General features: G+C 40.4%; 1 protein-coding gene and 1 long non-coding RNA gene across 3 annotated transcripts in view; both read right to left on the reverse strand.

Moving 5' to 3' along the window:
- Marchf6 (membrane associated ring-CH-type finger 6) overlaps positions 1-13,776 on the reverse strand; it is a 76,174-nt gene extending 62,398 nt beyond the window's left edge. For both annotated transcript variants that reach the window (XM_078018299.1, XM_078018295.1), the window contains exon 1: positions 13,513-13,776. In XM_078018299.1, the coding sequence (XP_077874425.1) occupies positions 13,513-13,531 (19 nt within the window). In that variant the 5' untranslated portion in view covers positions 13,532-13,776. The remainder of the gene's footprint in view (positions 1-13,512) is intronic.
- Positions 3,257-13,310, reverse strand: LOC144365684 (uncharacterized). The gene is made up of 2 exons (XR_013424437.1): positions 11,000-13,310; positions 3,257-10,412 (listed from the first exon to the last, which is right to left on the reverse strand). It is a non-coding gene; the product is annotated as an uncharacterized LOC144365684 (long non-coding RNA).
- Positions 13,777-15,042: the final 1,266 nt, after the last annotated feature.

Genomic DNA, 15,042 nt, shown 5'->3' on the forward strand with positions numbered 1-15,042 from the left:
TTCCTGGTTTTCAAAGGCAATATTCTTTTATTTTATCCTATGGGAATTTTGTTATTTTATTTCAATACCTAATGTCAGAAAACAAGCATCTTTTATTTTTCTGATACCAGGAATTGAACTCAGGGACACTTAATCACTGAGCCACATCTCAAGCCCTTTTATATTTTATTTAGAGACAGGATCTCACTAGGTTTCTAAGGCTGGCTTTGAATCCTCCTTCCTCAGCCTCCCAAGCCTCTGGGATTACAACTGTACACCCACACGCACGGCTTAGAATCAAGTATCTTTTAAATTCCTAACATACTACCTTTTTTAAGTGAAAAACTTCAAATCCTTATTAAGTATGGAGAAAGTCTAGTATGGAGAGAGCAGAAAAACACCACCAGTGAATGGGGATTATCAAATTGGGACCTGTCATGGAAATCAGCACCTACTTTTTTTTTTTCCTTTTTAGAATATGATGTAACGTATTATCCAAATAAATTCTAACCCTTGCTTTAACCTTTACAACTTCTCAAGTGTGGGAATTCATTCAAATCAATAAGTCTAAAGAGTTTTTTCCTTTCTAGATTGTTTTGTTTCCCTGACTATGGTCCAGTTCTGCTGGATGGGCTAGGTAAATTTTTTCATCTAAGTGTACCTTTTTTAAATATATGTTTTTATTCATGTACTACAATTATGCCTAATAGTGGGATTAGGATATATTTGTACATGCATAATACATAATTTGATAAATTTCATTCCCTAGTACTTTCTTTTCCCCCTTCATCCCCATGATCCTATTCCTCTGCTCTGCTAGTTTTGCTTCTATCTTTTTAATTGATGTTTTATAATTATAATAAAAAAAATTTTATTATAAAAAAATTTATAATAAAAGTAGGATTAGTAGCGATATATTTGCATATTAACATGGCACAATTTGATCAACTTCATTCTGTAGTACCTGCCTTTCCTTTCCTCTCCCCACCCCCCATGCTATTGTTCTCCCTTCTCTCCTTCTATTTACTGTTCTCCCTTCTTTTTTCCCTGAAGCCCTTTTTTACTTCTTTCTTCTCTCTGGTTTCCAATATGAGAGAAAACATTTATTTCACTTAGCATGATGTTTTTTCTTCAGTTTCATCCATTTACCAGCAAATGACAAAATTTCATTTGTCTTTACAAATAAAACTCCATTGTATATACACACCATATTTCCTTTATCTATTCATCTGCTGAAGGAAAGCAAGCTACTTCTATAACTTGGCTATTATGAACTGCACGGCTATGAATACTGGTATGCATATATTGTTACAGTAATGCTGACTTTTAAATTTGTTTATAAATGCCAATGATTAAAATAGCTGGCTCATATGGTAGATCCATTCCTAGTCTCTTGAGAGATGTCCATTCTGATTTTAATAGTGACTGTATTAATTTCCCAGTATTTCCCTTTTCCCTCCTTATTGACAAAGTTTAATTGTTCCTTTTTCCTCTTCAGTTAATCATTTTAGTCAGCTTTTCACTGCTGTGACTAAAAAAGATCTGATCAGAACAATTTTAAAGTAGGAAAAGTTTATTTGAGGGCTCACAGTTTCAGAGGTCTTTCAGTCTATAGAAGGCCTGCTCCATTCCTCCAGGGCAGAGGTGAGGCTGAGGAAGAGGAGGACAGAGCAGAGCAGCTCACAAGGTGATCAGGCAGCAGAGAGAAGGACAAATATATACCCAAAGCCAGGCTGCAATTCCCACCTCCTCTAGCCACACCCCACCACTTTAGTTACCACTCAGTTAATCCCTATTGGGATAAAAATCACTGATTGGGTTAAGACTCTTACAACCCAATCATTTCTCCTCTGAACCTTCTTGCATTGTCTTAACACATGAGATTTTGAGGAACACCACATCTAAGCTATAACATTATTGGTTTGGGTTTTATTTGTACAGGAGATTGAACCCAGGGATGCTTTATAACTGAGCTACATTTCAAGGCCTCTTTTTCTTTTGAGAAAGGGTCTCAATTGCCAAGGCTAACATGGAGAACTTGCCATTATCCTGCTTCAGCTTACCCAAATGCTAGGATTATATATGTGCCCCAGGGCATCTGGTACCTAGTATTCATATACTTGCTAATTGTCATTCTAAGGGGAGTGAAATCTCAGTGTAGTTTTGATCTGTATTTTCCTGACTGCTAAGGATGTTGAACATTTTTTTCATGTATTTGTTAGCCATTTATATTTCTTCTTCTAAGAAACAGCTGTTTATTTCACTTGCCCGCTTATTTATTGGCCCATCCCATTGGTTTTTCTAGCCAATAACTCTATTCAAGAATGTATTTTAAGTGCCTACTATGAAGAAAAAGGAAACTCTAAAAGCTGTAGGTACATGTTATTACTCTTAAGCCTTTATCTATCTTGGAAATTTGTACTCAGACCTCAACTGGGCATGGTGGCACAGGTCTGTAATCCAGCAACTCGGGAGGTTGAGGCAGGAAGATCACAAATTCCAGTACAGCTTCAGCAACTGAGCAAGGCCCTAAGCAACTTAGTGAGATCCTGTCTCAAAAGGAAAAATAAAAAGGGCTGGAGATGTAGCTCAGTAGTAGAGCACCCCTGGGTTCAATCCCAGTACCAAAAAAATCCAAAATCTCGCCATGATCCTTCTGGTGGTAAACTGGAAAGAATTTTTTTTTTTTTTTTTTTTTTTTTTTTAAAGAGAGAGTGAGGGGGGGAGAGAGAGAGAGAGGGAGAGAGAGAGAGAGAGAATTTTTAACATTTATTGTTTTAGTTCTCGGGCGGACACAACATCTTTGTTGGTATGTGGTGCTGAGGATCGAACCCGGGCCGCACGCACGCCAGGCGAGCGCGCTACCGCTTGAGCCACATCCCCAGCCCCTGGAAAGAATTTAACAAAGCCTCTTTTTTTTTTTTTTAATTACTAAGAGACTTTATTTTTTAGAACCGACTTAAGAGTTATGGAAAATATGAAAAGATACAGAGTTCCCAAAAACCCAGCACGCATCCCCTTATTATTAACATCTTAGTAGGATTTGCTGGACTTAACACTTAATGAAACAATATTGATATATTATCATTAAAGTCCAGTATATTCAGAATTCCTTTACCTGTTAGTATCCCTTTTCTGTTCCACCAACCACATAAAATTAGCTATCATGTCTCCTTGGCCTTCTCTGGATTCTGATGTTCTCTCAGATTTTCCTTGGTTTTGATGACCTTCACTGTTTTAAAGAGTTCTGGTTGGGTATATTAATTGAACTTCCCTATTTTGGAAAGTGACTGATTCATTAGCTTGGGGATATGGGATTTTTTTTTGGGGGGGGATTCACATTGGCACACTGCCATTTTCATCAAATAAACATGATTTATCAAAGTTTGACCTTATTTCATTTAGATTAAGTAAACAGATTTTTACTATTCAATTATAAACAAATTTTTATAATTACTAGCTACAATCAGACAAGTATTAAAATATATTATTGAAAAATATTACTCAAGATATCTATGGGTAACTGACATAACAAAAACATATATAAATTTATATATTCACTACCTGAAATATATATAGTCTCTTTAAAGTAACAAATTTAATAACTATATGACAATGAGAAAATGCATAATGTTAAGTAAACAAAGAAGACCTTTTAAAAAATACACTCTAGGGGATGGGATCATAGCTCAGTGGTAGAGCACTTGCTTGGCATGTATGAGGCACTGGGTTCAATCCTCAGCACTGCATATAAATAAATACATAAATAGATAGATGGATAAATAAATAAAGGCATAAAAATGACATTAAAAACTATACTCTCGGACTGGGGTTGTGACTCAGTGGCAGAGTGCTGGCCTCACATGCATGAGGCACTGGGTTCGATCCTCAGCACCACATTAAAAAAATTTAAATAAATTAATAAAGATATGTGTCCATCTACAACTAAAAAAATGTTTAAAATAAAACTACATTCTAGTTCCAACTAGGTAAAAACACATAGCTTAAATGAGAAAATGCAAAAAACAGCTAGATAAGAACATGAATGATGTTTCTTCACCTCTTTCCAAAAGTATTGTTTCATTTCTACTTTTACAATAATAAATAAAAAATTTTAACTACTCAAATTTCATAGGAAAAAAATTCCTTTTGACTGTGAAAATGTATCTATTTTTTTAAAAGGTGGATTTTGAGATTAGGCCTTGCAAAGTTTAAAAATCTCAATTCTTTGTATAGTGGAATTTAGTTGTTTTCTTTATCTCTCCAGATTACTGTCATTACTAAATTAACAAGTCATTTTTTCCGTTGCTCCTGAAAGTCTGAAAACTACATGTTCTGGTCTCCTTGCTAATTAGCCTTGTGTTACTCCATCAGGACAGGACGAAGGAGATCAGATGAAGGAGAGAAGTGGCAAAACTATCTTCTACATCTAAAAACCAGCAGTAGCAGTTAGTTGCAGGTACTAGCAATCCTAAAGTGGCTACAGAAGTGATGGTGGCAATTCTGTCAGCAGCAGTAGACGACTTCAGCAGCACAGGAAACGGCTCCAACAGTTTCAGCCAGAGGAAGCCAGATCACTATATCTCATCTCAGTTTCACATTCCCCCTTCAGTAAGAAGGTATTAAACTTTTTATTTTTGTTTTTTGCAGTTACGTTTTATCAGTAGAGGGTGCTAGAGAGACATCCAAGAAGGAGGCAGTTTCTTCTGCTGTCCCATCAGCAGGCTTGTTGTAATGACCACCTTCCCACAGAACTATTGATGAGGATCTACAACCCTTTAAGCCTTGTACAAGTATCCCAAGTCCCTCTTTGTGCCTACCCATAAAATTTGGGGCTCCACCCTGGAGGGTTGCTTTCTGCTCCCTAGAAAAAGTTCACCACTTTACATTCTTACCAGCAATACACAAAAATTCCAGTTGCTCCACATCCTCACCAATATTTGGTATGGTTAGTCTATATATTATCACTTTACCCACTCTATTAGGTGTGTAGTGATAGTTCATTGCAGTTTAACACCTTTGAGATATACTTTATATACCACAAATTAACTAACAGTGTCCAACTCAACAGTTTTTACTATATTTACAGAATCATACACCATAATCACTAATACTCCACTTCTAAAATAATCATCATCCCAAAAAGGAACCTTGTAACTAACAGTAGTTATATTTGCCCTCTACAGTCCCTGGTAAACACTAATTTACTTTCTCTATATGTAGATTTGCCTAGTCTGGACATTTCACACAATTTAGATCACATAAATATGGTCTTCTGTGACTGGCTTCTTTTACTCAGTACAATATTTATGAGGTTCATCCAAGTTGTAGCATATTATCAGTACTTCATTCCTCTGTACTGCTGAACTCCACTCTATATAGACCACATTTACCCAATAACTGATGGGCACAGGATTGTTCCCACTATTTGGCTATCATAAATAATGCTATGAACATTCATGTACAGGTTTTTGTTTGCTTGTTTTGTGGGGCTGGGGACTGAACACAGGGCCTTGTGCAAGCACTCTACCAACTGAGCTATATTCCCAGTCCTTACATACAGATTTTTGTATGAATGCATATTTTGTAATCTCTTGAGTACACACCTAGAAATGAAATTGCTTGGGTCACATAATTTTTCAGTTTAATTTTTTGAGAACTACCAAAATCATTTGAACCTTTTTATATTCACACCAACAAGGATTGAAAGTTCTAATTTTTCCACAATCTTCACAAACTTATTACTGTCTCTTTTGATTACTGCCATCCTAGAGGGTGTAAAGTGATACTTCTACATGGTTTTCACTTCCATTTACCTATTGTGCTCAACACTCATAGGCATATATTTATTTGTGAAGTTTCTTTCCAGATCTTTGGGCCATTTTTTAAGATGGGTTGTTTCTTATTATGGAGTTTTCATTTTTTTGGGGGGGGGGGTACACTCTAAATCCTTGATTACATACATATTTTTAGTTTTAGCTTTCAGTGTAGACCCTAATCCAATATGACTATGTACTTATAAGACTAGGCAGAATGAGAATCCAATTATCTCCTGATAATCTAGACGTAAGAGATTGATAAAACAGAGCCAGCCAGTGAAGTGGTACACACCTGTAATCCTAGTAACTCAGGAGGCTGAGTCAGGAGGACCATAAATTCAAGGCCAGCTCCAGCCACCTAGTGAGATCCTGTCTTAAAATAAAAAATAAGTAGGCTAGGGATGTGGCTCAGTTGGTAGAGTGCCTGCCTATCATGCATGAGGCCCAGGGTTTAATCCCTAACACCACCAAACAAAAACAAAAAATTTAAGTAGTCAAAAACTAAGAAAAAGGGGCTGAGGCTGTGGCTCAGAGATGGAGCGCTCACCTCGCACGTGCAAGACCCTAGGTTCGATCCTCAGCACCACATAGGAATGAATAAGTGAAATAAAGGTATTGTTTAAAAAAAAAAAAAAAAAGGACTGGGGATGTAGCTCAGTAGTAAAGCACTCCTGGGTTCAATCTCTCATTTCAAAAAAATAAAATTAAGGGGCTGAAGATATAGCTAGTTGGTAAAGAGCTTGCCTCGCATGCACAAGGCCCTAGGTTCAATCCCCAGCACCACAAAATTAAAATTAAACTAAAACAAAGCTAGCACTGTCACTGAAAATCCCTTGGAAAACACAATTACTCATTATAGTTAATAGTTATTTTTGTTAACATGTATGATTTTCTGTTAACAATGTTGATTCTGTTACTTTTATATAGTCTAAATAATTTTTAAAGTTCATTTTTTGCCAGGTACAGTGACGCTCGACTCTAATCCCAGTGGCTTGGAATGCTGAGACAGGGGAATTGCAAGTTCAAAACCAGCCTCAGCATTTTAGCAAGGCCTTAAGCAACTCAGTTAAGATTCTCTCTCTAAATAAAAAAACAAAAAGGGATGGGGATGTGGTTAAGTACCCCTGGGTTCAATCCCTAATACCATAAATAAATAAATAAATAAATGAAGTTCATTTTTTACTTCTAATGTGGTAAATACAGCCCCCATAAACAAAAAAGTCCTCTGGGTCCTCAATTTTAAGTATGTAAAGGAGCCCTGAGATCCAATCTCTGAGAATGACTATTCTATATCAAGGGTGCTTCTGACCACTACATTCAATTCAAGTGCCTCTAGGAACTTTGCTATGTCTGAGGAAGAGAGAAAACAAAATTTATGAAGGAAACATTGCTAACAAAGGTCCTAGGTACAGAATAGGTATTCAATATTTAGTTAATGAAAAAACAAAAAAGACATGGAATCTCCAAATATTTTATGTCAAAAGTGTTACAATACACCTGCACATTAAAAGAATAATAACTTTATTGCCTATATATTATACCTTATTAATCTGGTCCCATCTTCACATAATATGCCATTAGACAGGAGCAGGGAAAGAGACAGAAAAGTCAAAAGAATATTATAATGAAGTTATAAGAAATAAGGGTAAAGAAAATGCTTCAGTGCCTTCCAAGCCTTCAAGAACTTATGCCTGCTATAGGCTGAAATGTGCATGCCCCTGCTCACCCACCAAAAAAAAACTCTACACTGCAGCCCTAACCAACAGTACCTCAGAATGTGACTGAATTTGGAGGGGTGATTAAGTTAAAATGTTTTTTGTTTTTGTTTTAAATGTAGGCCCTAATCCAACATGATTTCCTTATAAGACTAGTAAAAATACATAGAGGAAAGACAGTGCAAAGACACAGGGAGAGGCAAACACTCAAAGAGAAAGGCTTGATCTCAAACTTCCAGCCTCCAGAACAAAGAGAAAACAAATTTCTCTCATTTAAGCACCCAGCCTATGGTACTTTGTCATGGCAGTCCTTAAAAACTAAAGCAATGTTCAAAACTGAACATTTCCCACTCCTGGTTGATGAAATTACTCCAGACACGAATCATTTTTAACTACTCCTCTCCACACCATCTAATCAATTATATTCTATTAATCCTATCCTAGTTTGTTTCTTTTTCTTTTTTTAAGAGAGAGTGAGAGAGGAGAGAGAGAGAGAGAATTTTTAATATTTATTTTTTAGTTGGCGGACACAACATCTTTGTTGGTATGTGGTGCTGAGGATCGAACCCGGGCCACACGCATGCCAGGCGAGCGCGCTACCACTTGAGCCACATCCCCAGCCCCTATCCTAGTTTGTTTCTTCATTCACATTCTTTTCATTTCCACTGCCTTAAACTCCTATAATACCTTGCCTAGCTTACAACAACCATCTAAAATACAATGAATTAATGTTCTCCCTTATTGTCTTATTTCCTATTCCCTTCTTAAGAACTCACACTGGTCGGAGGATGTGGCTCAGTGGTAGAGCATTCACCTAGCATGTGCAAGGTCCTGGGTTCGATCCTCAGCACCACATAAAAATAAATAAAGCTACTGTGTCCAGCTACAACTAAAAAAATAAATATTTTTTTAAAAAAGAACTCTTGCCATTTTCCCTATAGTATACTAAATGTAAGTGAATAAATGATCTTAATTTCTTTAGAGAAGAGAAATAAAACCCACTAAAATAAGCCCAGCCTGGAAGAAAGGGGAAGTCGGTATCTGGATAACAATTTTCAGTTAGCCTAGTATCAATCACTTAGGAGCTCTGGGTTGGTTTTGAGCAGAGGTAAGAAATAAATTGTCTTGCCCATCTGTCACTGGTCATTTGTTTGTTATCAATTGTTAAACCCTAACATCCTAAGCAGTACTCTAGTTCAACAATGAAGAAGGCAACTTTTGGGATGTTTGCCCAGCTCAAGAAGGGACATAGTCATGATTTTTATTATTATGTTACCTCTCCCACTGCCCCCCAGCTTCTTGGATTAAGATGGGCCAATCAGATTATAGCTCCCAGAAATGTGGGTTTAACAATTGATAACAAACAAGTAGCCACTGAGAAAGCAGCAAGACAATTTCTCACCTCTGCTGAAAACCATTCCATAGCTCCCTATTTCACTGACGTAAAAGTCAAAGAAAGTCCTATGTGTTCACGCCCACTTCAAACACCTCTCTGGTTCTGTGATCTCTCTGACCTGGTATTATACTTATTCTCTTCAAGTCATTCAATCTATTGCAGCTACATTGCTCTCCTGGTGATTTCTTGAACATTCTATAGGCATGGCTATTTCTTCTGCCTAGAAAGCTGTACCCACAAAGCCTCTGCAAGACTAATTCATCCCATTCTACCTTTTCTCAGTGAAGACTTAGTGAACTGTCATATTTAAAACTGCGACTCCTGTCCTCATATCCTAGCACTCCTTATTCCCTTTTAATTTGCTGTTTTCAACAGCATTTATATATAACCTCTGGTTAAATCATACAATTTGATGTGGATTTACTTCCTGTCTTCCCTTCCTCCCCTACTAAGCTAATTGGAATATAGTAAGCTCTATGAAAGGGTTTTCCTCTATTTTCTTCTCCCCTAACCCAAGCACATTGAATAATCCCTAGCTCTGAACAGGTGTTCAATAAATATATCAAATACATAAATATTGCTTCGTCACAAGCACACCAAGGCAGTAAAAGCTGATCTGTGGTTCTTTAAGAAGAATGAAGTAGACTAGCTACTGAATCTGACATCTGACTATCTTTTTAACTCATTTCTTCCAAATTTAAATTAATTCAAGCTTTTATCATAGTGGATAAAGAACATGACCAACTGCAATACACTTCAATTTAATATCTTTTAAATACTTTCCAAAGAGCATAAAGTACAATTGCCTTGGTATCCCACATAAAATTACTGATAAGGTTTTATGTAATGTTCTGATAGTATAAACAGTAATTCAGCAAAATGAAAAAAAACAGCTTTATGTATCATTGGGCTGAAATGTGAGCATTCTACTAAGGCAAGATGTTTATTATCTTTTTGAGGGCTTCCTATGACAACACTTGTTTGTAACATCTATTCCAACTGCAATGTTTTGCCTTTAAAAAAAGAAAAGTGCCCCCTTGGACAAAAGATAGATTGTTTTTTGAAACTGGAAAATCTCAGTTGCACTGCAGGATAAGACTCTAACCCATAAAATGAAACTTCATATCTAAAGACTTCTCCAACTCTGAAGTTTACGTATTTGATGATAGCAGTTTACATAACACATCTGCCCACATACAAACTACATTCAAATAACAAGTCATCTAACCCCCTTTATTATAAGAGTTACCTCTATGTACATGGCAGGTATTTAAATAAACATTCTTAATCTCTTTGTTTAGAATATTAAAACATTTTTAAAATGAAAAGTAAGACACATGATTAGTGTTTTCAAGAACGGAAGACAAAAGCAGATTTTACAATATTTAATTCTTGGGCTGGGGATGTGGCTCAAGCGGTAGCGCGCTCGCCTAGCATGCGTGCGGCCCGGGTTCGATCCTCAGCAGCACCACATACCAACAAAGATGTTGTGTCCGCCAAGAACTAAGAAAAAATAAATAAATGTTAAAATTCTCTCTGTCCCCCTCTGTCTCTCACTCTCTCTTTAAAAAAAAACAATATTTAATTCTTTTGTTTAGCCACGTATTTTCAAATCTCCTACAAGAAAAAATAACAACCTGTTTAAAATCAGATTAAAACCTAAGATCATTTAAGAAATAATTTAGCCAGGTCTTGTGGCACACTCCTGTAATCCCAGCAACTCAAGAGGCTGAGGCAGGAAGACTTCAAGTAAGTTGAAAGCCAGCCTCAGCAACTTAGGGAAGCCCTAAGCAAGATCCTGTTTCAAAATAAAACAGAAAAAGGGATGGGGATGTGGCTCAAATGGTTGGGCACCCCTGGGTTCAATCCCTAATGAAGAAGGAGAAGGAGGAGGAGAAGGAGGAGGAGGAGGAGGAGGAGAAGGAGGAGAAGGAGGAGAAGGAGGAGAAGGAAGAAGGAAGAAGGAAGAAGGAAGGAGAAGGAAGGAGAAGAAAGGAGGAGAAGGAGGAGAAGAAGGAGAGGAGGAGGAGGAGAAGAAGAAGACGACGATGACAAAGAAAAATCTAAACCAGGTATGCTGGGGCACACACCTGTAATCTCAGCTATCAGGGAGATGAGGCAAGTGGAATCCATCGAAGTTTGAGGTCAGCCTTGGCAAGTTAATAAAAACCTGTCTCAAATGAAAAAAAGATTTGGGGAAGTAGGTCAATGGTAAAGAGCTCCTGAGTTCAATGGTTCACTCCCACATTGGTGGGGACCAGGGATGGCAGCAGGTGAGGACCTGGTCGGAATATAACTGACTTAACAAATGGAACAATTGTTTATAAGCTTTTGGCATCTTCATTTTATAATTGTTTACCATGAAATCCACTGCAATTTTCCCTTTCCTCCCAGTGTTAATTCAGATTAAATTAATTGTGAAAATTTCAGAGGACTTCATAAATTTTACAAAAGTATGAAAAGTATTAAAATTAATGACTAATAGTATTATAAAACAACTGCAAAGTTAGGCTTTATCCACTGATATTAACGATTCATCCTATGAAGGGAGTGACAAAAATTAGTTATTTCAACATCAGACACTTGTTATTCATTTATAAATATCTAACTTAAGGATGGAGTCTGGCAGACATGAGTTTGAATCTTGCCTCTGCCATTTACTGTGTGTGTGACCTGGGGCAAGTTTCTAAATCATACTAAACTTCAGTTCTCTCACCTGAAAAGTAGGGATACTGCCTACCTAAAAATGCTGACAGAATTAAATGGGATGGGGAAGGGAGAGAGAATGGAAATAGGAAAGACAGCAGAAATAATCTGACATAACTTTCCTATGTTCATATATGAATACACGACCAGTGTAACTCCACATCATGTACAACCATAAGAATGGGAAGTTATATTCAATGTATGTACGTCAAAATACATTCTACTGTCATGTAATACTACCACACATTGACTCCTCAATAAATATCAGTTTAACAGGGAACAGTGTTCAAGTCAAAAAAAATATTATTTATACCTTATCCTGATTATAATTTTTCAAGAGAAAAACATTAGAAGTACATTGTTTCTTTAATGATATCACAGACACCAAGTTTCTCAATTACTGAATTACCAATGACTACCATCATGACATAAATGTATGCAAGAATTAAGTGCCACAGCCAAAAGAATGGGGGTTTAATTTAATATGCCAGTACACATCAAGTGATAAAGACATGTCTGTCTTCGCTTATTCATTAAAACTTGAGTCTAAAAGTAGTGAAACCTATGTAGAAGGAAATTCACATACAGGGTCGACCTATCAACAAGAACGTGACTCCTAATCTTCAGCAGTTTCACTTCACTATTTTTTCCCAGCGTCTCCAGTGGAGATTAGCTTCACTCATTGCATATAATAAACAAGCTGTGGCATGATGAAAGGGAAGCTGTTTTCAATCAGAATACGTAGATTTAAATTTCTCTTCTTACTACCTGGGTGAACCCTGGACAAGCTATTAAAATAACTAAGCCTGAATTTCCATCTAATATAAAAGATATCAACACCTACCCACTCCACAGGGTTGTCATAAGGATCAAACGCGAATGTGCGTGAGTATGCTTTGTAAACTGTCAAACTGCCTCATGTCTATAGGTGAGGTTGCTATTAAGAAAGACTTTGGAAAAGGTTAAACCATTTCATCAACTCATTACATGGGCAATATCAAACTTTTATCATTCATTATAGGACTCCATCACTCGATGACCCATTTTCGTTTAAAATCGCCAAATCTCAATACATAATACTCAAAGCCGCTATTCCCACAAACATAATACTCAGAGTACAAAACTCTCTGCACTGTACCCGGAGGATCAATAATTGGCCCTGCAGACTCACTAAACTACCGCAGACGAAGCACACTACTGCGGTGGAGGGGCCTGCCACCCGGGGTGAGCGGGGCGTGCGGCGCCCACCCGGGTGGGTGTCACGCCGCGTGCGCTCGGTTCGCCAGGGTGAGCTCTCCAGCACCGCCGGACCCCAACACGTCTTCACGGAACGAGAGCCTCCAGCCACGCTCTCGGGGTGTCGGGGGTTCACAACCTGAGCCCTAAGCTACACCACAACAAAGACAGCGCCGGAGCCCGGCGCGCGGCACGGCCCCCGCGCCCGCGGCGGGTCCGGACCTCACGCTCCCTCGGGCAGGCGGCGGAGGACCCGGTCTCTGAGCAGGGGTCAAGGCGGTCCGCTCGGCCGTCGCCGGGCCAATTTTCCGCGAAGTTTCAAAGTCAACAAAGAAGTTCTGTTGCGAGGGGCCGAGCCCGCAGAGCAGGGGCGCAGCGCGACAGCGACGGTGGTGGGGGAGGGGTGCGGGCGCTGGACCGCCGCCGCCGCCGCCGAGGCCGCGGCCGGGGTCTCCGCAGCGCCCGGGCCCCCGCCCCCTCGCGCGGCGGGCGGGAAACGGCGGGGGCGCGCAGGGGATCGCCCTCCGCCCCCGGACCGCGGCCCAGCGGGCAAACGGCCCAGCGCCGCCGCCGCCCGCCTCGAGCGCCGCGGGCTCCGCACGGGCCCAGCCCGAACCCCAGCGCCGGTGCAAGCGCGGGCGCCGCGGCGCCGCCGACCTACCTTCCTCGGCGGTGTCCATCTTGTCTGGGGGACCGCGGTGACGCAGCCGCGAGGCTCTCGCGGCCGGGCCCGAGCCTTCCGGCCGGGCGGGAAAGGAGGGAGGGGAAGGAGGGGAGGAGGGAGAGGGAGCCGGGCCCCGGCAGGTGCGTGTGCTCAGGTGCGAGAGAGGAAGCGAGAGGCAGGAGAGAGGGGGAGAGGGAGAGGGAGAGAGGCTGACAGAAAGCGAGCGACGGGGAGGGGGAGGGGCGGGAGGCCGAGAGGCGAGGCCTGGGCGGGGCGCGCGGCGGAAGGGGCGGGGCGCCAACGACAGGTGGCGTCACTTCCGGCGGTCGCGCGCCCGCGCCCTCCAGTGCGGAGGGCCGCGGGCGGGGGGATGCGGCCTGGTGGTGCAGGCCGTGCGGGATGGTGGGGCGGACGCCAAGCTGGGGGGCCGCGTTCTCGGGGACAAAGGAAGCGCGGCGCCGCGGATCAGAGTGGCGCGAACGAGCGCCTGGTGGAGAGGCCGCGAGCCCTGCGCGCGCCCAGGCCCGAGTGTGGGACAAAGGCCCCACCTTCGGGGAACTGTTAACAATGACCCGGCGCTTGGAAAACACGGTTCTGCCGCCCTCGCCCGGAATTCTGGTGCCGGGAGCAAGCATTTTTGTTCAGCACCTGGGTAGATCTATTACACGTTTTGATAAAGTAACAAAATATCACTGAAATGTAAAAAGACTGACTTCGCAGAAATTCCTCCCAGGGAGACCGCTGCATTTCGCTAGAAACCACTTCTTTGAAGCGCCGAGTAGAAGTCAAAACCACCTGCTTCCAAGGGAAAATTGGCTGGGTTTGGAGCGCCTACTTGACCAGAGCCAAACTGCTGATGAAAGAATGATGAAAGGCTGAGCTCTGCCTGCAATCAATGCCCTTCCTCGCCGTAATCCTTAGCTTTTTCTCTAAATGAAGAAATACTAAAGAGATTACAGATTAGAAGGGCCACACATTAAAGTTGTCTGATTAGAAGCAAAGAAGTCTTCCAACCTCACTGTTTAAACAATATGCAGATGATTTAGCGAAAATCGATTCAAGAATGCTAACATTTTCATCTATGTTAGTGGAAGAAATGGCAAGCCCCCCCTCCCTTGATCATCATCAATCAGAATAAGGATTAAAATAAAAATAATGAAATGGAGTCTTTCAAAAAGCAAGCAGAGAGAAGCCAGCTAATTTGACTAATGTCACTCATGTTATTCAGGGCAAAAAAGAATTCAAACTCCTTTTGATATAATAATGGAGACCCACTGATTTCAAGGTTTATCCTGAGAATTGAGCAGACAACTATCCTATAAAGAAAGATGTTGACACTACCTCCAAGGAGACAAAACTTGAGGGCAACTCTTTCCCTCAAAAATAGATCTACCTAAGCACTTTTAGCTAGCTGAGCCCAGGGGCACAGATAAATACCATCAAGACCCAGTAGATACATAACATAAGGTGGGGGAAGGATTCTGAGAAAGAAAGTACTAGTAGTACTAAAGACATTTATGTGAACCT

The sequence above is a fragment of the Ictidomys tridecemlineatus genome, chromosome 1 (assembly GCF_052094955.1).
Source record: "Ictidomys tridecemlineatus isolate mIctTri1 chromosome 1, mIctTri1.hap1, whole genome shotgun sequence".
NCBI classification, from domain to species: Eukaryota; Metazoa; Chordata; class Mammalia; order Rodentia; family Sciuridae; genus Ictidomys; species Ictidomys tridecemlineatus.